At 40.8% G+C, this 22,383-nt stretch overlaps 2 protein-coding genes across 2 annotated transcripts in view; both read right to left on the bottom strand.

The window, feature by feature from the left end:
* Positions 1 to 3,362, bottom strand: part of st6gal1 (ST6 beta-galactosamide alpha-2,6-sialyltranferase 1) — a gene marked incomplete at both ends in the record, with an annotated part of 14,871 nt that extends 11,509 nt beyond the window's left edge. Inside the window, one exon of the mRNA XM_079237804.1 lies at positions 3,351 to 3,362. Coding sequence (XP_079093930.1) covers positions 3,351 to 3,362 — 12 coding nt within the window. The remainder of the gene's footprint in view (positions 1 to 3,350) is intronic.
* Positions 3,363 to 8,168: 4,806 nt separating this feature from the next.
* On the bottom strand, positions 8,169 to 20,114 carry ncf1 (neutrophil cytosolic factor 1; the record flags this gene model as incomplete). Its single annotated transcript, XM_079237803.1, has 11 exons — positions 8,169 to 8,320; positions 13,959 to 14,134; positions 14,744 to 14,857; positions 15,677 to 15,794; positions 15,878 to 15,985; positions 16,614 to 16,736; positions 17,195 to 17,250; positions 17,374 to 17,539; positions 19,685 to 19,760; positions 19,863 to 19,943; positions 20,043 to 20,114. The coding sequence occupies 11 exons, from the start codon at positions 20,112 to 20,114 to the stop codon at positions 8,169 to 8,171; spliced, it is 1,242 nt and encodes a 413-aa protein (XP_079093929.1).
* Positions 20,115 to 22,383: the final 2,269 nt, after the last annotated feature.

Below are 22,383 nucleotides of genomic sequence, written 5' to 3'. Positions count from 1 at the left end.
GCCCTAGTACACGTGTTACATTTTCTCATCAATATCACTTGACTCAAACTGGACTGAGAGTTTTAATAAATTAATCTGATGATTACCTCGACGTCTACCATTAACAATTATTTCCAGCAACGAAGTCTGTAAATAGGGAAAAAAGCCGATGGTGATGTTGTTAAACTGCATGTTTGGTCTCACCAACAACCAGAACCTCAAAGATATTCAGTTTATTGTCACATAAGAAAACTAAAAGCAGACATTAGCCCAGGTCACATACGTGCCTAAAAAACGCTAGAAAAACGCGAAGCGCGGCATTTAAAAGGCGCGCATGAAAGGCAATGGCAATTGCTAGCGACGAGTTTTTGAAAATCGCGTCTGGTGTGATCGGCCCCTAACACATTAAGAAACATGTTCAAGTTTTTGGTTAATGAGGAACTGAACGTGTCTGTTTTGCAACTACTGAAAGATCCCACAGTGTTTTACGGAGGTAGCAACCAGGAAGTGTCTTAAAACTACCCTGCTTTATGGTCAAACAGACCACTGGGCCTCTTATGCGTCTTTACATGAAAAAAAAAAAAAAAAAAAGGTCAGCCACTGCCTGCCCATTACTGACCGGTCCACCGGGAAAACTCCCGGTACTCCCTATGGCCAATCCACCACTGGCGGGTGGTGAAAACTGCCCAACGCATTACAGGAACTCCACTTCCAGCCATTGAGGAAATCCAGAGAAAACGCTGTCTGCATCGAGCTCGCAGCATTCTCAAGGACGCCTCCCACCCTGCACACAGACTGTTCGCCCTCCTGCCCTCAGAGCTGTGTCCTTATTGAACTCTGCCCCATGCTGACCCCCCCCCCCAAACCATCACCACCCACAAACCCCTCAACTCGTCATCTCCCTCCAATGACCAAAGACTGTACACCAGCACTACTGGACCTTCCTGCACTCAAACACTTTGGAATCTGTTTGCACTAAAAACTATGTACTGAACATTGCACTAGTCTAGTAACGTTAGGCAGCTACTGTTTATTATTATGCACTATTCAACGTTCACTCAATCTGTGTTACCTAATTTATCATACGCCCATTTGCCTTTTGTAAATTATGTTTATAGTTCCTGTTCATAGTCTACCTACATTTAATGCACAATCAACCTGTATAATATGTTCATATTACCTCAATCAATCAATCTGTATATTCCGTATTTATATATTACAGTTCCACTTGGAGCGTTAACTTATTATCTATAAAATACTTACTTATTATCTGTATATTGGTACTTACTACTATTGCACTTCTGGTTGGATGCTAAACTGCATTTTGTCGCTCTGTACTTGACCTGTATTGACAATAAAGTTTAATCTAATCTAAACATGATGATTAATTTGGAGGCTTTGTGTTTGAGTCACCTGATGAATGTCAGTCCAACATCCTTAAAATTGGTCAAACTGTTGTTGTCCTTTCAGAACATTCACACGGAACGTGAATATTACACTGCACTGGCAGCCACATGTGATGTGACGGTTGGTCTTTGTGGTATTTATCCTGGCCCTCCTTCTTTGTGATTGGACAACTGGGTGAAAAAGCAATGTTATACCGAAGTTAAAGATATTTCTACTCTGCGCAGAATAGACTGCAGCATAGCGTGAACACGGCGGTCGCTCACATTGCAAAGAACGAACATAGCGATCATGGCGTTTGCTCGCCAGCTCTTGCGGTCAACTTGTCAATAGAATGGCATTATTACAGTGGTTTAGGGTTAGGCTTTCTCGTTGTCCGTCTCTTTTATTTTTTAAACTGTAATGATTAAAAATTTGATTCATTCAATGACTGAAAATATTTGGTTATCGCAACATCTGTTACAATATTGCGACACATTGATGTGAACAGGGGCTTTTTCCAGCTTGATATCTGAAAACGGCACCGCGAGAGTTAACCAGAACTGTAAGGTCGAGGCCGGACGAATAAACAACGAGTTGAAACTCACTTTAAAAGCTCCGTAAAGCTGAGAGCAGGCTGCAGATATATCTGATCACTCTCTACCACGACAGATAGTGTTATTAGAGAAATATATATCCATTAAAGCAGCTTTGAATCACAATACATTAGAGGTGAATGTGGCTCACACGGCTGTGGACAGATGTGACGGCTGCGGCGCTTCACAGCCTCAGACAGATGGTGTTGTCACCTAATATCTGCTTAAAGATGTCACCCTAAATCCCCAGCCTTCACACACACACCTCTGGCTGCCTGTGTGCGTGCGTGTGAATTATGGAGCCATAAACTACTCAAGATTAAAAGGTGTGTGTGTGTGTGTGTGTGTGTGTGTGTGTGTGTGTGTGTGTGTGTGTGTCTTAATCTGGCCTAGCGGTGTGAGAGGGAGTAGATGGTTATGTGTGTCAGCAGCAAAGCCCTGAATCAAACCACGGAGCTGTTTGATTGGTTGGCTGCTGTCGGCTGCGGCGTGACATTTATATTTTCGGCCATTAAGAGAGCAGAATATCTTGTTCTCTTCTTTAAAGGCAGAACATTATAACAGAACAACAAGCAAACTGAGAATACATTACAATATATATATATATATATATATATATATATATATATATATATATATATATATATATATATATATATATATATATGTATTGATGAAAGCAATAGCTTTTTAGAAAAACACTCACGAACAAGTATTAAAATGTGTGTTAAAGGTTAATAAACTACTCTAAATGTAATGTGAAGCAAAAAAAAAAAAGGTACAGAAAGCGTTTATTTCTGTAGATGAGTGCAGTGAAATCTGCATAATTCATACGACTATCGGTGTGAATGACTCATGACACTTGCAGTAACTGTTACTACTGTTGAAGCTGCCAGTCACCTGTAGATCTTCACTCACAAAACACAAATTTCTTAGACGAGAGCTGTAAAATGCTGGGATCATTATTTTTGTGTGTTTACTCAAGGACACAAGTATTTTAATTGTATACTACTTTCTACTTCTACTACACACCATCTCAGAGGTAATATTGTACTTTTTACTGTACCATATCTCAGAGGTAAATATTGTACTTTGTACTTCACTTGATCTTAGAGGTAAATATTGTACTTTGTACTTCACTTGATCTTAGAGGTAAATATTGTACTCTTTACTCCACTACATCTCAGATGTAAATATTGTACTTTGTACTACAGTTGTCTTCTCAGATAACAGTTTTTCATCTCCTTCCTGTTCAGGTAAAACCTTGTATCTCCAGATGTGTTGATGTTGAATGTTTCTGAAAAACTGAAGGATGAAGTTATTTAACAGTGTGGTATTAGTACTTTTACTGCAGTAAAGGCTCTAAATACTACTACTCTGTGGTGGCGTTACCTTGTAGCCCATGGTGTGTGCGGTACCACACGCTGTGTTGCTGTTGTTGCTTAGAAACGGGCTGCTTCCTTCAGATTCCCCCTCATCGCCTCTGTGGACGAAAATATACGTTATATATATATATATATATATATATATATATATATATAAATAACGGCAGTCCTTTTGGTGAGTGTATATATATATATATACACACTCACCTAAAGGACTGCCGCATACTGGATGTTTTTCCCTTTTCACACCATTCTTTGTAAACCCTAGAAATGGTTGTGCGTGAAAATCCCAGTAACTGAGCAGATTGTGAAATACTCAGACCGGCCCGTCTGGCACCAACAACCATGCCATGCTCAAAATTGCTTAAATCACCTTTCTTTCCCATTCTGACATTCAGTTTGGAGTTCAGGAGATTGTCTTGACCAGGACCACACCCCTAAATGCATTGAAGCAACTGCCATGTGATTGGTTGATTAGATAAGTGCATTAATGAGAAATTGAACAGGTGTTCCTAATAATCCTTTAGGTGAGTGTATGCATATATATATATATATATATATATATATATATATATATATATATATATATATATATATATATAATTAAATTTACTGGGAGTTATCCATACAGTGTGCATACCTTTTGTCTGACTTTTGCTTCAAGTGATACTTTGGCAAGTACTTTTACCCCAAAAAATTAAATCATCATGCTTAAATTCTTACTTTGAAACTAAATGTGAGACTCATCTTGTTGCCGACCTTCTGATTCCTAACATCTCATTTTGTGAAATGTTAAAATGTTAAAATCTGCATGTTGCAGCTAGCAACACAAAGTCAGATTTGAACTTTACTGAATATTTTAAGAAAGTGAATGTGTAGTTTTCTGTAACACACTCTTCACATACATCCTAACGTATCTAGTATCTACAGGTACATCTGGTTTTCTGCTTAGTGATCTCTTCAATAGCAGATGTTAAATGAACCATTAGAATTCATCGACATTTAGCTTTTCTTTAAACGCTTGTTTCATCGCTATTGACCTTCAGCTTCTGTGACTTTCACGAGGAATCAAACATATGATATCTCGCTTTCTATTGCCTTTCTATAGCTCGAGATGTGATAGTTTTATCTTCCCATCATTGCAAATCTTTTTTTGTGTGTGCAGCAGGCACGTTTTCACTCATCTTACATCCTCATCCTATAAACACATCTTAACTGGAATATACCACTTTAATGATCCTTATTGTGTCACTGTTTCTTTCATTTATCACATGTTTTATTGTGTTGTTTACTGAATAAAAATAAAAATAAGAAATTAAATAAGAAAAAAAAGGTAAGAAAGAAACGAAAATAACTATACAATAAAAATCTATAATTTATAAATACATTTTTAGAATAAATGCACGATACGATCTCTATTAAAAGCATAGGCCACACCATGGGATCATTACAATATACTGAGATCGATCGACTGATTCATTGATATGTACATATAGATCTCTCTACCCGTCTCCATCTTATCTTTGTTTAGCTCATCTTCGGTGTGACGCTGATGTTCGTTGACCTGTGCTAAGTGATGCTCCTCCGTCAACCGCGTCCTTCCTCTGATTTATCGTCGCTCCGGTACCGAGCAGGTTGTTGTTTCCGCCGCCATGATTCCGGTGAGTCCCGTGCGTTGCAGTCCGCCGCCGCTGTCCGTCCTTCCGTCCGTCCGGTCCGAGGCCGCCGTCGGTGTCCGGTGGCATTTGGAGAAATGCGAACCGGAGCGCCGCGAGTCCTCTTCTCCTCTCTGCGACAGCACCGAGAGTCAAGCTAGCGACAGGAAGAAGAAGGAATTTCCGTCGAGAGTTTCAAATTAAGAGCAGGAGCCGACTTACTGTGTTTTAGGCCTCAAGATTTGAATGTTTTTTCAGGAGCCGACTTGTTACTGTTTCTTCCTACTCCGACGAAAAAATACAGAAATTGAGATGGTAGTACAAATAATAACAGTCTGAAGAAAAAAATAAGTTGGTCATTAACAAGAAATTGATAAATTATACTTACTTATGATGCACATCAATGCAGCACAAACTATAATTCAGTAAATGGGCCAATATGCAAAATGAGTGCTTTTACCTTTTGTCATTTAAATATGTTTTCACTGGACATCAGGACTTTACATTGTAACACAAAATGGTTTGTAGAAGACACTTTAACTCAAGTAAAAGCGCTGAATGTTTCTTCCACGTCTGCCTGTAGGGAACTTCAACATTTCTGGTTTCAGAAATGACGTATTGCTTTATTTACCTATTATATTTTGAAGGGAAGAGATAATCACCTGATATCCGGTCCTGATTTGCTGAATTCGGTCTAACTTGACATATTTCTCTGCCGCAGAAAAGACACGCAACATCTCTGCAGAGGAGGGATGTTGAAGATACACAGCAGTAACAGAGAGAGATAACTCTCTCCTTTAACACTTTGTATATTTTTGACATATTTCGGCATATGTTCCACACATTTGAATTTTATTATTGAAAAACGTCACACTATAGTTTTATTTTTTCTAACCTTCCTCCTACAAAAATGCAGTTCCCTGACCGGGAATCGAACCCGGGCCGCGGCGGTGAGAGCGCCGAATCCTAACCACTAGACCACCAGGGAAGCTATGTTGCGGAGAATCTCTTCCAACCTGGTGTAAAACGATTGGGTGGTACTCACATGTTACGTACTCAACTGACGTGGAGGCAAAAGTTAAGGTCGTGGACTCGCAAATGGTAATAACCTAAAAAGAAATATTTGAAATCCAATTTAAAGAGTTCATCCATCTTTATATACCTAGGAATTTCAGTAGCACTCTAGGACCTCGTGGCGCAACGGTAGCGCGTCTGACTCCAGATCAGAAGGTTGCGTGTTCAAATCACGTCGGGGTCAAGTATTTTCCTTGCCTCATCTTTATTTTTCAGAGCCAATCAGAAGAATGGCCTCAGGCACAACCTGCGATGAAAGAAGTAATCAGTAGAAGTAGTAGTAATACCACAGTGCGCAAATACTCAGAAGTACATTTATTCAAGCGCTTTACTTAAGTTCTTGACTATTTTTATTTTTTGGTACTTTATACTACTTAATACTATGAACAGCCAAACTGCCTCATTTGTAAATGTGCTGCAGGTAAAAACAATAACATCTACTTCTTCCCTGTTTGTTCTGCTGTTGTCCCACAAAACCCGGAAACCTTTGTCCGCTCTGCTTCCGCAGTTTATGATATGAAGTGTTGCCAGGAAAGTCAGAAGTTAAATTATATAGAGTTCATTAAAAAAAGGCTAAAGAGTGAAAGTTTCAATGCACATTTTGTTAGCAGATACTCTTTCATTCAAAGCCAAATGTGTACAGATAATTCTTTGAAGAAAGAATGCAGAAATAATCATTTTTGTTTTATTATACATTTATTAAGCAAATAAAGAAAAAATACACAGCTCTGTTGATTCTCAGATATTAATCGAAAACCTTTCACACATTCGGCAAAAACATAAATATAATTCTTTTCTCAAAATAAATACTTTTAATAGCACTGTGACTTCAACTGTAGCCAATGAAAGTAGCTTCTTAGTGGCTTCCGTTTTTGTTTTTGATGATTGAAGGGAAGAGTTTGACGTTATGTTATGAAATTTGTTTATTCTCTTTCTAAAAAAATATCAGGCTACAAACAACCACCAGCTAGCTTAGCTTAGCACCAAGACTGGAAACGGGGGGAAACGGTTAGCCTGGCTCGGTCCTCTAAAACTTTAACACGTTATACCTTCTTTGTTTAATCTGTACAATAAGTGTACGTGATGGATTGTTTCTCGCCTGAGACCAGTTACTTCCTGGTTGACGAACTGCTCGGAGTCAAGAGTCTTAAATTTGCAAGAAAAAAACTCTGAAATTATCTGAAACATATAAGAAGAAATACATAAATCCCATGACTTCACTTTAAAAGCTGGGATCAACCACTGATCATCACGCTTAAGCCTAGTTTATGGTTCTCCGTCACGTCGTCAGCGTACCTATGCCGTCGACGTGACGCCGTCGTTGAGCATTCGAAGTTCTGCGTCGAGGGACCGCGTTGCTCTGCAATTCCGCCATGTGTGTGGCTGTGTGTCTGTGTGGTTTCAGGGGTTATAGCCGAATTCCGGTCACAGTAAACAATGGCGACCAAGTTGGAGCTCATCAATATTGAAGAGCAAATGCTTAAATTTGCAAATGATGAAGCGCAGGCGACAGAGAAGACGTTTGCGGAGGTGGTCTGTACGACAACTAAACCGGTCGAGGCTGGGAAAAAGCAACTGCCGGAAATTACGTTCTGAGCGGACCAATCACAGCGCTTGCGGTCCGCGTCAACGCGACGCGTAGTTAGGATTTTTTGGAGGTGCGCGTCAGGCTACGGCGTAGGGGTCTGCGTCGACGGCGTAGCTACGGCGTAGGTACGCCGTCGACCTGACGGAGAACCATAAACTAGGCTTTACTGTGTTTTAGGCCTCAAGATTTTAATGTTTTTCTTCCTAAATTTGTGAGTTTTTTCATGTAAAATGTAACCACTTTAATCTTGAAAATTCATATTCTTTACCTGAATATTATGCCCCTCCCCCAGCTATATTTCTTTATCCCACATTGTTGGTTTCGGTAACATATATAATATGTTATCAGTTACACTCTAAAATCACAGTATCCCCCCAAACATTGCTAATGTTTCATAAATTCCAAAACGTTTACACTACAATGACCTGCCTGCCTTTTTCCCTCAAGGTGAGACTAAAAGAAAAACCTTTTCTTTCTTTTTTAATGCGAGAGACGGTTAGTCCCGGTGCTAGCGGTTGGATCTGTGGATGCTGACTTTCTTGCGGGTGTTGTCGCTGCAGCGCTCCAGGATGAGCTCCGGACTCGGCCGGGGAGGGATGACCGGAGCCTCCTTCCTCAGCTCGCTCTCCGAACTGGAGCCGGACGTCTCAGGAATGTTGTCTGTCGGTAAGAAATTGTTAGGTGTCGGGGGGATTTACATTTAGTTTTTTCCCCAATACCTCCTTTCCATGTATTTGTGTTTGCCCTATCACCCTATCACCCCCTCACCTACTTTTTTAAATCCCAATTGTCACCAGGACGCACGTGTTAAAAGTAAGTATTTAATTATTATAATTTTTTGCAGGGGGTGGTGGCAAGAATTGTCCTGGAGCAGTTCGTGTGGGGGCTGCCGGCCAAAACATCGGCATGGGTTCGCTGCCACCGCCCTGCTTCGCTGGAGAACGCCATCACCCTGGCGGAAGACCACCTGGCTGTTCATCCCTGCGGTCAGGGGGGCACCGATCGCCCACCGGCTTCAGCCAGGCCCTGTCGCAGGCCGTAACAACCCCACGGTCGGCAACTCCGTCCCGGTCTTTTGACCCCAGCAAACGCCGGCACCCTTCCCAACCCACAGGGGGGCCCTCAAATGCCAGGGCAGGAGTGTTGGAGGTGCGGGCAGCCCTCACCTCACCACTAGATGTCACTAAGATGGCTGCCGCTTTTTCCAAGATGGCTGCTGCTGCTGTGTTGTGGTGTTTCTGTGATGCTGCTGTGCTTCTGTGATCTTGTGGTTGGAAATCCTACCTAGGACTAAAAATCTCAGTACTAGACGTAACTAAGAAATCTACAAACAACCTTTTTACAGCAAAACTGTGGACATGTATTGCTGTCTTGTGGAGGTTTTTGGCTTCACTCAGCTGATCTTTGGGCCTGGTAGGCCGTGAAGCCTTAGGACGGCGCCATGCCACCCAAAGCTTCTAACAATGCCACTGAGGAATATGTCACCATGGCTAAAATGCGTGAATTGTTGGATCAGCAAAAATACTTCCACAAATCCTTGCTTGAACAAGAGGAAAAATACTTCAAAACATCTGTACAGATCATAGGAGGATTGATGATCTGTCGAACCAGGCCACTGATCTTAAAGTGAGTCTAGAAATGACTCAAAAAGATTTTGATTTTAAAATGTCATGTAAAACTGTTTTTTAAAAATTGTAATGAAACCAAGACAGACTTGGACACAATCTGCAAAAGTTTGATCTCAATCTCAGACAAATCAGACTATCTGGAGGGCCAGTCCAAACGCCATAATATTGTGGTGTATTGGCATTAAAGAGTCTGGTAAAGAAAACCCGACTGACTGAAGAAATATGTGAGAAAACTCTTCAGTGAAAAACTACAACTGGATCATCTGAAAATAAAGTTGGATGGGACCCATCGGGTTGGAAAGCAGATTCCATCTGCACATAGGCCCCGACCATTATGGTCAGATTTCTAAGGCTGCAGGATAAACTCTCTGTTCTACATAAAGCTAAACATCTGAAGGGCTCAGGCATCTTCATCAACGAGGACTTCCCTGAATCCATCCGCCAAAGAAGAAAATAACTACTCCCAGCAATGAAGGCAGCTTGAGAAAGAGGTGACATTGCATATATGTGATACGACAAACTTATTGTCCATCCACCTACCCAAAGCCCACATCAACAAAGACATGCTCAGAGTCAGGCTCCTTCCTTCGTGTTGCAATCCAGGATTGCAACACGATCACAGTCTCACATCTCAGCTGCTCCTTTATTTCACAAACTGCAGATTCTTACTATTTATAACATTAATATTTATTTAACTTGCATTTTCATGTATAAGACACTTTTAGGTGAAGGAAATATTCCTGATCATTTCAAGACCTTCTTCAAAGTCAATTCTCAGATTCATTCTCACTCAACTCGTCAATCTTCACATCTTCATCCTCCGAAATTACTGACTAGCAGCGGTAAATTCTCTATTAAATTTAAGGGAACCAAGTTATGGAATAACTTTTCCCACCTCACAAAGAAATGTCCATCTATAGAAAATGTAAAAAAATTTCTTTCTTGTTTTAGCTGTTATATCTACATTTTTAGTTACCATTGCTTAGGAATTGCCACACAGGTATAATCCAATATCCCTGAACAAACGCAAGCCATGCTGACTTTCACACTCACACATGCACACACACGCACACACGCACACACAGACTTGACATAATTACATCATTTTTCTTTCTTTTCTTTCTTTCTTTTGTTGTCTGTCTATGAGATAGACTCTATCTCATGCATATTTCAATTTATGTTTGAAATGTTGTAAAATTTTAAATATTATATAGGTGGAGGCTTCAAATAAGCCCGGTTGGCTTTTTGTCTCGACCTGATTAAGGAAAACTGGGAGCAAAACTCAACACACTGGGTCGGATGTCACGTGAGAATTTGCTCCAGGCCCAGGAGCGTCAAAAACGTCTGTACGACAGAGGAGCCAGGCTGAGACAATTCACACCGGGAGAAAAGGTACTTGTATTGCTTCCTACTTCCAGCTCTAAACTCCTCGCCAAGTGGCAAGGGCCCTTTGTGGTCACGGCAGGTGGGGGATGTTGACTATGAGGTGGTGCGTTCTGACAGGGGCGGAGCTACACAGATCTACCACCGCAACCATCTGAAAGCATGGAGGCGGAGTCTGTTTCTCTGGTGTCCACGGTTTCTGAGAGAGAGGAGCTGGGGCCTGAGGTCCCAAAATCTACCAATCCGGCCTCGCTCCTTTGTGGAGACCATCTGTCCGGAACCCAGATAACAGACATTGCCCAGTCACAGTTTGCTGACGTGTTCTCTCTCCGACAGGACGCACAAACCTCATCACGCACCAGATTGGACCGACTGGGTACTGTGCGTTTGTTCACGACACTGGATTTGACCAAGGGCAACTGGCAGATTCCTCTGTCGCCAGAGTCCAAGAAAAAAACGGCCTTCTCCACTCTGTTTGGTTTATACCAATTCACCACGCTTCTCTTCGGGTTGTTCGGTGCCCCAGCCACCTTTCAACGCCTCATGGACTAGGTGCTGCGTCCGCACGCTGCATATGCTTCCGCCTACTTAGATTATGTAATCATCCTCCTTGGTATAGTTTACTTTGAGCTAAACTCCTTGATATAGTTTACTTTGAGCTAAACTCCTTGATATAGTTTACTTTGAGCTAAACTCCTTGGTATAGTTTACTTTGAGCTAAACTCCTTGGTGTAGTTTACTTTGAGCTAAACTCCTTGGTATAGTTTACTTTGAGTTAAACTCCTTGATATAGTTTACTTTGAGCTAAACTCCTTGGTATAGTTTACTTTGAGCTAAACTCCTTGGTGTAGTTTACTTTGAGCTAAACTCCTTGGTATAGTTTACTTTGAGCTAAACTCCTTGATATAGTTTACTTGGAGCTAAACTCCTTGGTATAGTCCTGCTGTGGTTGTGGCAGAGTGAGAAAGCCAGCACAGCAACCTCCCCAAGGTCCTAGTGCCATCAGGGGCGGTTTTGGGCACTTTTTCATGACACGTGGGGGCGGCACGACCGGGGGGGGGGGGCGCATTTTCGCGGACCGGCCTTCACAGTGTGGGCGAAAAATATGACGTAATAAATATGGCGTAATACGACCGGCATAAAGACAATTATAAAGTGCATGAAGATACATCTCACCATTACGCTGCATTAGTGGAGCCTTGAGCTTGTTTCTCTGCTACGAGCCGGTCCCGTCTCGGGAGAAAAAGACCGAGCCCCGACGTCTGTTGTTTATGTCCAGTCTACTGACTCTACTACGTAACTTAAACCTTTATGTGCACTTTATGTGCTTCACAAAGACAGGGTGTTGGAATGGAGGCAAGGTTTCAGAGCTTTTTTGGCGATCTCAGTATACTCTGCCTTGATTTTAATCCAGAACACTGAGTTGTAACAGACTTTTAAATTTCACTTTTGGGGCGACGTATCACGGAACCTCTTGACGTTTGAGGCTACGCACAGACGGATGTATCCTGTCTTTTTTCAAAATAAAACTTTTTTTTTCTTTATAAATTTTTTCTCTGCGGCCCGGTACCAAGGGACCCACGGACCGGTACCGGGCGAGGCCCGGGGGTTGGGGACCCCTGCTCTAATGCAATTAGTGAGCTTAAGTCAGTAGATTTCATATGGTGACATTATTGATGATTTTGCATCAAGGAAGGCCAGAAAGGTTAAGTTTTAGTTTTAGTTTTAGTTTTGGTTTGTGTTTTCTGTTCTTAGTGCAATAGTGTAATAATTAGATTTTATTTAGTGTGTTTTTACATGTGTGTTTATTTATTCTATATTGTATTTGTATATTATTCTTAATATTTTATATTATTGTATCTCTGCTCTTGTTAATTTTTTTCTATATCTGATTGTATATATATATAGCACTTTGATGCAGAATTGTGTGCATTGATTCTCTTAAGTGTGTTATTCAAATGTTCTATTGAAGGATTTGTGCAATTGAGAAATGTAAGTTTAAAATAAAAAAAGAAATAAAAAAAAAATCCCGGCGGGGGGGGGCGCTCGGAGGGGGTCTCGCCCGGGGCGTAATTACATGTAGAACCGCCACTGAGTGCCATATTGTTAAGTAGGCTATTGGATTGTAATTTGAAGGGGGAGAAAACATACAAACCAGAACGCACGCACATATGTAGCATGTTAAAGTCATGAATAACTTGTCCATGTGAGAAACAATAGTTTAATTTAATGACATCACCAAAATAAAATTTTTAAAAAATTAAAAAAAATTAAAGCCAAATTATTTGGGGGGGGGGCTGAAGAACATTTTAGTTCCCCCACCCCCCAAAAAAAACAGGCCTAATGACGTCCCTGTCCACAGCACCACCTAGGCAGAGCATGTGCAGCAGGTGGCCGCAGTGCTGGAGCCTAGTGCGACCTAGTGCGGCGGGCATGTCCACCCTGTCCTCTACATCAGCCGGAAGCTATCCGAGAGGGAGGCTAGGTACAGCACGATAGAGAAGGAGTGCCTGGCCTATTCGGTGGGCGGTCGACTCCCTGCGCTACTACCTCCTGGGACGCTCTTTCACCCTCTGGTCGGACCACGCCCCACGCCCCACTCCAGTGGCTACACCGCATGAAAGATACTAACAGATGGTTGTGGCCGACTTCCTCTCCCGCTCTCACGGGGGGGGGGGGAGTAGGTTAGGCCGGATGGGTTCCCGGCCTAGGTCGGGCGGTGGAGGTATGTGGTGACAGGGGCGTGGTTAGCTCAGTTGGAGAGGGGGGGGGGGGGGAGAAGCGACTCAGGGAACAGGTGTCGGGATGAGATCTAATTGGCCTCAGCTGGAGCAGATTGGGTGTGTGTGTGTTGTGTGTCTTGCCTACATAAGCCATAAAATGGACAGAGGAGAGGGAGAGGAGAAAGCAGAGGCACAGTCTGCACCACATGCATGTGACAATAAAAGCAGTTACCAACGTGATCTCAAGTGTGCTTGTGTCATTGGTGCTGGGGGGAACCCAGGGAAGTAGCAGGAGCGTGTTACACTCTTATTCTATTATCATTGTTGATTTAAACTAAGGGCTCTGCCACTGAGCTGTACAGCAGGCCGACTGCCTCTCTCGAGGTTGAGGCCGTTGCATCTCACCCTGCTTTTAGCGTTCCTATACAAAAGCTATATTATAACAGCGGTTCGATATTTGCTGTGCTGGGCTAAGTAATTGCCGTTTACATTCGAGATGTGTTTGATCAAACCAAAGAGGAAACAAAGAGTTATGGTTCCACAAGAGAAACATGTTTTCAATACCCTGGTTCTTCCTCTCCCTCAGCGGTGACTTGGCAGCGTTCTTGGGGTTCCTGGTCGGCTCGGTGAGGCGGCCGCCTCTCTGCTGGAGGTAGCGGCGGCTGTTCCTGCGGTAGCTGTCCTGGCTGAGTCGCTGGCGAGCCTTGTTGTGGATGCTCTTGGCATTTCGGATTGTGGACCTGAGGCGACGAAAAGGACACGCACAGTTGTAAAGGTACTACTATGTTATCTTAGCTAGCCTAGCACTGACTCCATTCAGTAAACAAGCATTTTAGGAGTTATTTGCTTGTCGTCTTGCGGAGAGAACTAACAAAACATAAATTCAGACTTTGTACAAATCTGCATCATTATGTCTTCATTTTTATCCGTTTATTGCAATTAAATCACAGAAGAATGTCGTTTTTTTACGTTTTAAATATTGTTTGGTTCGTCCTACAGACAAATGGTGCAACAGAGTGAACTTCCCTTTTATCTAAAGTGAGTCAATACAACAGCAGAGTGGCCAAAGAGGAACTTTGTGCAAACATCTGTGGCTATAAGTCCTTACAGTTGAAGGGTTTCACTTTAAAACTCGACTTTAAATAAAATGAAGAGCATTATTTTATGCTAGACGTTCATTGTGTGAACTCTTTAATTCTGGTTATTTAAAGTGCTGATCTAATGTGCAGGACTTTCTTTTTTTACGAATTGCTGCTGGTAATTATAACTTCTCAATGATTTTTGGGGGAAAACAAAGGGTAATTTAACTTAATTTTATTTTAGACGTGAAGATTTTTTCTGTGACGTACCTGCGAGGTGGTGGTTTACGTCCCTGCAGGTTTGTCCTCTCTGCTTCGTATTTCTCGCGCTTGCCAGCCTTATGCAGGAACATGGAGGGGAAGTGACCGGTCTCATCTCCTTTCCTGTGAAAATATCCAGATAATAAGCACAACTGTAGGATTAATTTTTAGGAGATATTAAAGAGATAGTAGTGAAGTTAAGAAGTGTGTTTGTATGAGACTCTTCTCCATAGATGGACAAACATATTAACATTAACACATTAATACATATGAATGCTATATTTAGAACTGAAGCTGTTATCTTCCAGACTCCACAAAAACAGTAATTTTACATCTCAGGACACAGTCATTTCTGGTTTACCGCTACCTCCATCTGTTCGTTAGTTTGTGTTATTGTGTGACTTTGGTGAATCCAAAATAACCTTTAAAAACATCAAAGTCACACAATAACTAAAACTTTATATTTGAGTTAATCTCGTTTTATCCGTTTAAACAAAATCTAACTTTTTTATCGCACTCGTCTTTATTTCCGTCTTGACACTTTTATGTTTTGTCAATTTTATACTAAAGAACGTTTTTTATTTGTTGCCGTGCTAACAGGCTAACATTAAAACATGTTTTGATTATTACACGACTTCATTGTTTACTAATAACTGATAATGTTAAGATGTTCTTGATTCAGTTCATATGCATACAACTTTATTCATCCCTGCTAGATCAGTTGAGTGCAACAGCTTGCATATTAGGCTATAGACTTGTGGAAATGGGCACTCAATTAAATTAAATGACAGATATCTAAATGTACAAAATCCTAAATATACACAATGCCAAAAATGTATCAGGATCATAAGTTCTCATATGTCAAGTTGCTTCTTATAGGTGTGTGCGCGCGCGCGTGTGTGTGTGTGTGTGTGTGTGTGTGCGTGTGTGCGTGTGTCATACCTGACCACCCACCAGCCGTCCAGCAGCTTGTGAATGACCGCAATGGCTTCACCGATCTCCAGAGAGATCTCGTCCTCCTGCTCCGCCTTGTAGGCTTTGCTGGTGACGAACATTTCTCCTGCAGCGACACCAAAAAAGACGGCGTCAAAAAAAAAAAAGAAACTTTATTTTTTAATCAAGACAACAATGTAAGCAGCTTGCCTTCGTAGTTTGGCTCATCTTCCTCGGCCTCCTCCGGTCCGTCCAGGGGCTCCAAGTAAGACGCAGGAATCCAGCCTCGTTTCGTCTCGCACTGGCAGAACCACCAACCTGAACACAACAGCAGGAGCTCAAAAAGTTAATCTCATTTATGAAACACAACCGGATGTTGCAGACATTTTTTTCACGTTAAAGTCACTATGAGGAACTTTCATTTTGTGTTGATTCTGTGGACGAAAGCGGTCGTGTATCAGAGCGCCAGAGTGACTTTAGAAAACCTCTCATTTTACTGCAGCAGGGTCTGAATACTTCAACTCAAGATTCATCATTTAGGGGAAACACGTATTTAGCAGAAGAGTTTTACACTCACAAACTCTGACCCGCCCACTTCAAAACCAGCAAGAAAAGCCCAAACAAAAACGCACAAACTACAGAAATAACTAAAAAGATTGTTGTGTCTTTAAACTGCTGCAATCGACCTTGATATATTATTATAATAAATGAAATTACAAAAATGAAACCCATTTTATAATATTTATATACATGAAAGAATCTCGTAATTTTTGCATCATGTTGTTCCAAATATTTTTAAATGAATCAAGTTGCCTTTGATTTAAATATTCAAACTGAAGACTCTGTATCTTTGAGCTCGGCTTCAAATACATATTAAGTCCTGTGTTGTTGAAGTTTGGCTGCAGTTTGTCACGACGTTGATGTTTCAGAGTTGAAGTCTTCTCACCGTTCTGGTTTTTCTCCACGATCTCCACCAGGTCACCGGTGTGCAGGTTGATCTCGTGTTTGGACGTCTTGGCGAAGTCTGCGATCACTCTGTAGGTGTCCAATATGATTGGACCAGAAATCTCTGAAAGGAAAAAAAAAAAAAAAAAGATATATAGATAGATAATTACCTCTTTTGATTTCAGGAAAACCCACTGCAACTTTTACAGGAAGAGCAACAGTTACAACTGAAGTTATTAGCTCGCCGCAGAAATCAGCTTACAAAACATTAAATACATTTATAGATGAACATGTATGTTTGAATTATTCAGCCCAAAAAAAATTAAGACGATTGTTTATTTTTGACGTTTCATACGCAAAAGCAACTCGAAGTGCTTTTTAGATAAAGCATAAAAAACCATGAGGCGTTATGAAACAAATAAAACCGAAAATAAGACAAAATAAATATTACGATAACACATTAACAGATTGTTAGGATTTAAAAGTGTTAAAATGTATATTTTTTAAAGGACTTCTGAAAAGAAAGCAAACAGTTTTTAGTATTTAGTGAGTTCGTTGAAGCGATTTAAAAATGAATCCTACCAGATGCGTTTCCTCTGGCCAACTCCCTGGAAACCACAAACGTCTCGTTCTTCTTCCTGAAGAGCAAATTACCGTTTTAATTTGTCAATTTTTCTCTGAATTGGTTGCTTTATGCATTTTTTTAATAGGTGATTAAGCTTCCATGCCCTGTAGTCGACGTAGAAGTGTGATGTACTGACGTGTTTGGGGCGGGCGGGTTCTCGTCCTCCGGTCGAACTCTGAGGAAGCTGCCGAGCTGTCTGCAGCGGGAGATGTGAGGTGGCAGGTTGATGAGCGAGTGGAAATACTGCGCCAAGGTGCTCTGTCTGGTTTCTGGCGACTTCTGGCTGATCAGCCACCGCGGCGCTGAGGACACAAACACACACCACATCAGTCACAGATTATTATTTTAAAAACAACAACACAGGAACTGGAGAACGGGTTTCCCACAGACGCCATATTTAGATTCTGCAGACTTGGTGTGAAATCTAAGTTTTTACATACACCAAGTTAAAAAAATATGCATTAAAGGCATCAAAAAACATTATGTTAAATAGCTCAACCCTTAAGTCCACATATGTCGAGTCCAAGATCATAATGAAGAAATATTAAATCATAAATCATAAAGATGAGACTAATGGTGACGAGTCCGTCAAAATCAAGAGAGCATGAATTAGTTTTTCTTCTCTTGAAAAAAAACAAGAGACATCAAAGAAAGTGGAAAAACTAACGTTTATTTGAAGCTTTAAGTTGGATGTTTTTTCAGTTGAGTTTTAAAGGAAACATTTAACAAAGTAGACGACTTTATATGTGATTGAGATTTCTGTATTTAATGCTGTAATGTAAAAGAAAATCCTTGGAAATTTCAATAGATATACCCCAAAACCATATTCCTGAAATTCAAGATTTCACAAAAGTATTAGCAATAAAATGTACTAAATGTATTTGAGTACAAGTATTTGTTGTGCATAATAGTCCATTTTACAGAGTTATATTATTATATATTAATAGAATGAGGCTTCACACATCAGCAGTTTCTACTTGATATTCTGTTGGATGTTTTAAAACTACAACATTTCCCTTTGAGATGTCGTCTAATGGAAGTATAAAATACAATTGAAATACTCAAGAAAAAGTACCTCAAAATTATACCTGAGTAAATCTACTTTCCACCACTGCTTTCAGGAAGTGGAAGTTTCCAGACTTCGTTTTCAGGCTGCTGTTGCATCAGAATCAGGGTTTTTTTTCTCAGCTTCTCGTTCTCCACATTGCAACACCTCTAGTTTAGTAACTAAAGTTTCACGATGGAGAAAGCGTGTTCTGCTTTCATAAGAACTGGACCTGAATACCTGAACAGGAACATAAACTGATCTGCTCATTGTTATCTTTTATGACACCTGGTTGTTGTAAAAAAAAAAGTGAAAGCAGAATTACAAAGTCCATGAAACAGCTCTCGATGGCGGATTTCACTTCCTCTAATGTCTTTGTGGCTTGAATTTGAAAATGGTCGAACAGGAACTGTGTTTTAAGAGAGTGAGATGAGAGGATGGATATTAATCTAATGTCTGCGTGTTAATGATGGAGTTGGAATCAGGACGTGGTTAGCCTAGCTTAGCATAAAGACTGGAAACGGGGAAACAGCTCGCCTGGCTCTCTGGTTTCTTTGGGGAATTATAGTTTAAAAATAAAAACCTGCAAAACAAAATCAATCCAAAGTCTTTTGGGTGGCCCCTCATGTTGGGGCGGTGACATGCAGAAGTCAGAGTAAACGGCTCCATTAAGTGATTCGCGGTCGCAGGTTTTATCCCTCCAGAATCTCCCAAAACCGCATCCAAGATGGCGTCGGCCAATAACAGTATGTTATTCCCCTCCACAAACGTCCTCAACGTCTGTTCTTGCAAAACAACTCGCGTCAAACACCTGAACTATCCCTCTTTAAGTTAGGCGAGCTAAATCTGTGCTTCCGTTTGAGTTTTTTAGCTCCACAACAATTAAGCTTGTAATAAAAGATAATTACTGACAAATAATCAGTGGATTTGGAGGGCTACTTTCCTTTCCTTGTCTTGTTTTTTTTTTTCGTGGTTGTACTTTAACCACTGCTCCCCCCTTCCAAAAAAAACAACCTAATTTTGACATCAGTGAAGCAACTGCAGCTGCAACTAGGTCCGCCTAGTTGCAGCTGCAGCTTTGCTCAGTTGCTTAAACAAATGCAAAAAAAGGAGAAGTGGATTCAGCCACGTGTTAAATAACCTCAGGTGCTTCCTGAAAGAACATTACAGCTACTTCACATGTATATGAGTTGTCTTTTAGTAGTCTGATTTAATGAGTCACTAATAGTGTTAACTTTATTTTCGCAGCTTTTTAAAACAAAAAAAAAAACAGCAGGAAAACAAAACGCAATCTGCATTATTTTACATGCTTAAATATGGTCAACATTATTATTATTATTATTATTATTATTATTATTATTATTATTATTATTATTATTATCAATATAATTATTATTATTACCTGGTAATGATGGGATGATTCTGTCCTTTTTTTCTATCTCACCAGACTCGATGGGAAACATCTCCTTCAGCAATTTCTGTGACCAAAAACATTAAAACAATTGTTTTTGTTGTTTTTAAACGTTTGCGAAGTGCACAAAGTCCACAAGCTTTTATTTTGTAGTGCAGACGGAGCTCACGTGGAAGGTGTAGATCTCCGGATACGTCCTGTAGATCAGCTTCTCCGACAGGTCGCTCCATTTCACCATCAGCATGTACACCTGCACAGATTACATCACACTTAACACAACCAAGAGTTACTTCCAAAGCGCGTATCTACGTGTTTTTAGGAGGATTCGTGGAAGTTTTTGAGATCTTACGTAATGCTGACTCGGGTACGAGCGTTTCTCGAAGCCCAACGGCTCGACATGTCTGACGTAGTTCTCCTCCATGCTGAGCTGCAGCCGACAACTGAGATGAAACACAACAGACACACAGGCTTATATAGTGTGTGTGTGTGTGTGTGTGTGTGTGTGTGTGTGTGTGTGTGTGTGTGTGTGTGTGTGTGTGTGTGTGTGTGTGTGTGTGTGTCAGTTCCTCTTTACATGTCGACGAAAGTCCCTTAACTTCATCACAGAGAAAAAAGGAAATACTTTTTCTTTCACTCAACATCTATTGAAATAATGATGATGATGATATTAAATGTAATAATGAGATCACTGGTGATGTAAAGTATCTCCGCACGTTTACTCAAGTAAAGTGATTAGCAAATTGTAAAAGAACAACTTTTCCTTGTTCAAAAACTGAAACATTCAAACAGGCGGCACATTTTCATTTTCACTCTTATTCACTTACATTTAATTTTATGACCAACAAAGGTCAAAGGTCACCTGTGTTTGTGAGTGAAAAACTTCTCACAGCACGACATACAGCTGTTAGGTTTGATACTAAGATCTTGCATACTAAACATATTAATCCCGTAGAAAAATGTAACTTGTTATTAATATTATCATAGATGTTGTCTATGTTTTTTTGTCTAGTGTTTTTAAACCTTTTTTGAGCCGCGGCACATTTTCTACAATAAAAAAATCCCGCGGCACACCAACAACCCAAGAAGTTACAGAATGTCACAGTATTCAGTGTTTTCCCTAGGTTTACAGCTTTAGGGGGGGGAGCGACTGACGGACATACTACATCGTGGCACCTCACAGTACTACAAAGTAATACTTCACAGTACTAGTGACTCCATCTGTGCTTTTATAAATAATAGAACATTGAAATCCCTTTCAATTAAACCAGATTGCTCCATCAGACAAAAACAAATATGTTATCACTTTGTTAGAAAAATGAAAATAAAGTTATATCCGTGCAAAAAATAACTAATATTTAGTTACAACTAGCTTATTGTGGAAAACAACAAGCTATTTTTTTGCAAAACAGAATGAGTGCAGATGTGTGAGCATAACGTATCATTAATAGTGGCTGCAGTGAGCTGCTTTCCTCTACAACTCTTTTTAAAACGAGGTAGATTTGATACAGCCGTTCTCAATTCATGCTCCATGTTGAGCGACGCAACAGCAGAAAAGACAACCTCACGGAGATCTCATAAAGATCGGCTTTTGGCGAAATGACAAGAATCGGCGAGTCGTACGGCGCATGTGACCTATTAACGGCGTACGGTAAAATCAGCATTTCCTCTTGCGCCCCACCTGTAATACGCCCCAGTTTGATAAATACTGACTTAAAGGAAACATAGTGTTCATTTATTTTAATGATGACCACAAAGTGAGCAGGCTTTGTCACTTGAGTGTGTTTTTCGGGCTTTTGGAAGAATATTTCCAGAGCCTCAGAAACGTCAGAAACGTCATTGATGGAGCGCCAGGCTGCAGCCTGTTGGATGTTTGTCTTGACCTACAAATACCTTAACTGTTGGGCTTTAAACATGAGAGCTCATAGATTAAAATAGTGATAGCTTAAAGCAGCAAATCCCATTGTGAAAAGCACGCGACACATTTTTCGCCGCTCTCTCTGTCCACTGTGTGCTCTCCTGTGTGCATCGCATCGGGGCGGAAAGAGTTGTAGACGCGACCCAGAAATTACAAGCTGTCGTGTACGATCAATAACATACGGCCGTTTAGTTTGTTTAATAGCAGAACAAGGTGCAGACCTGTTCTATAGGAAACTACTAGGCCAGCCACTATATTGCAGGCTCAGACGCTCAACAATGGAAAATTATTTGCGGCAGCTAAATAATATTTTTTGGACCAATTAAGTGAAATTGGAAATTTTCTCACGGCACACCTGACGATCTGTCTCGGCACACTGGTGTGCCGCGACACAGTGGTTGACAATCACTGGTCTAAGCAGAATCACAAAGTTATAGCTATTTTATAATTGAATTGTTTTTCACAAATACACTACATGTACGATAATTATTTTTCCCTATCAGCTTATTTTCTCATTGCACAGCTCCTGTTTTCCTCTGTTGCTCTGCCTTCGGCCTTCAGCCTTCAGCACTGCTTTCTGTGCAGCTGAGTTTTTCATCCAATCAGATTTTTTTCTCCTGTGTCTCTATGGAAGCAAAGCAGTTTAAGCAGGCCTTTGCAGATTCAAGTACACGGGGAGTGGATGTTGTGGTTGATTGTCATGGACTTCAACAAATCAGATATTTAGTTTGACAAGCTGGGTGTCTTTGACGTGCAGCGTCAGTGTGACTGGTCA

This window comes from Taurulus bubalis (assembly GCF_910589615.1).
Source record: "Taurulus bubalis genome assembly, chromosome: 2".
Classification (NCBI taxonomy): domain Eukaryota; kingdom Metazoa; phylum Chordata; class Actinopteri; order Perciformes; family Cottidae; genus Taurulus; species Taurulus bubalis.
The sequence above is the reverse complement of the archived record's forward strand: the minus strand, read 5'-3'. Positions and strand labels throughout refer to the sequence as shown.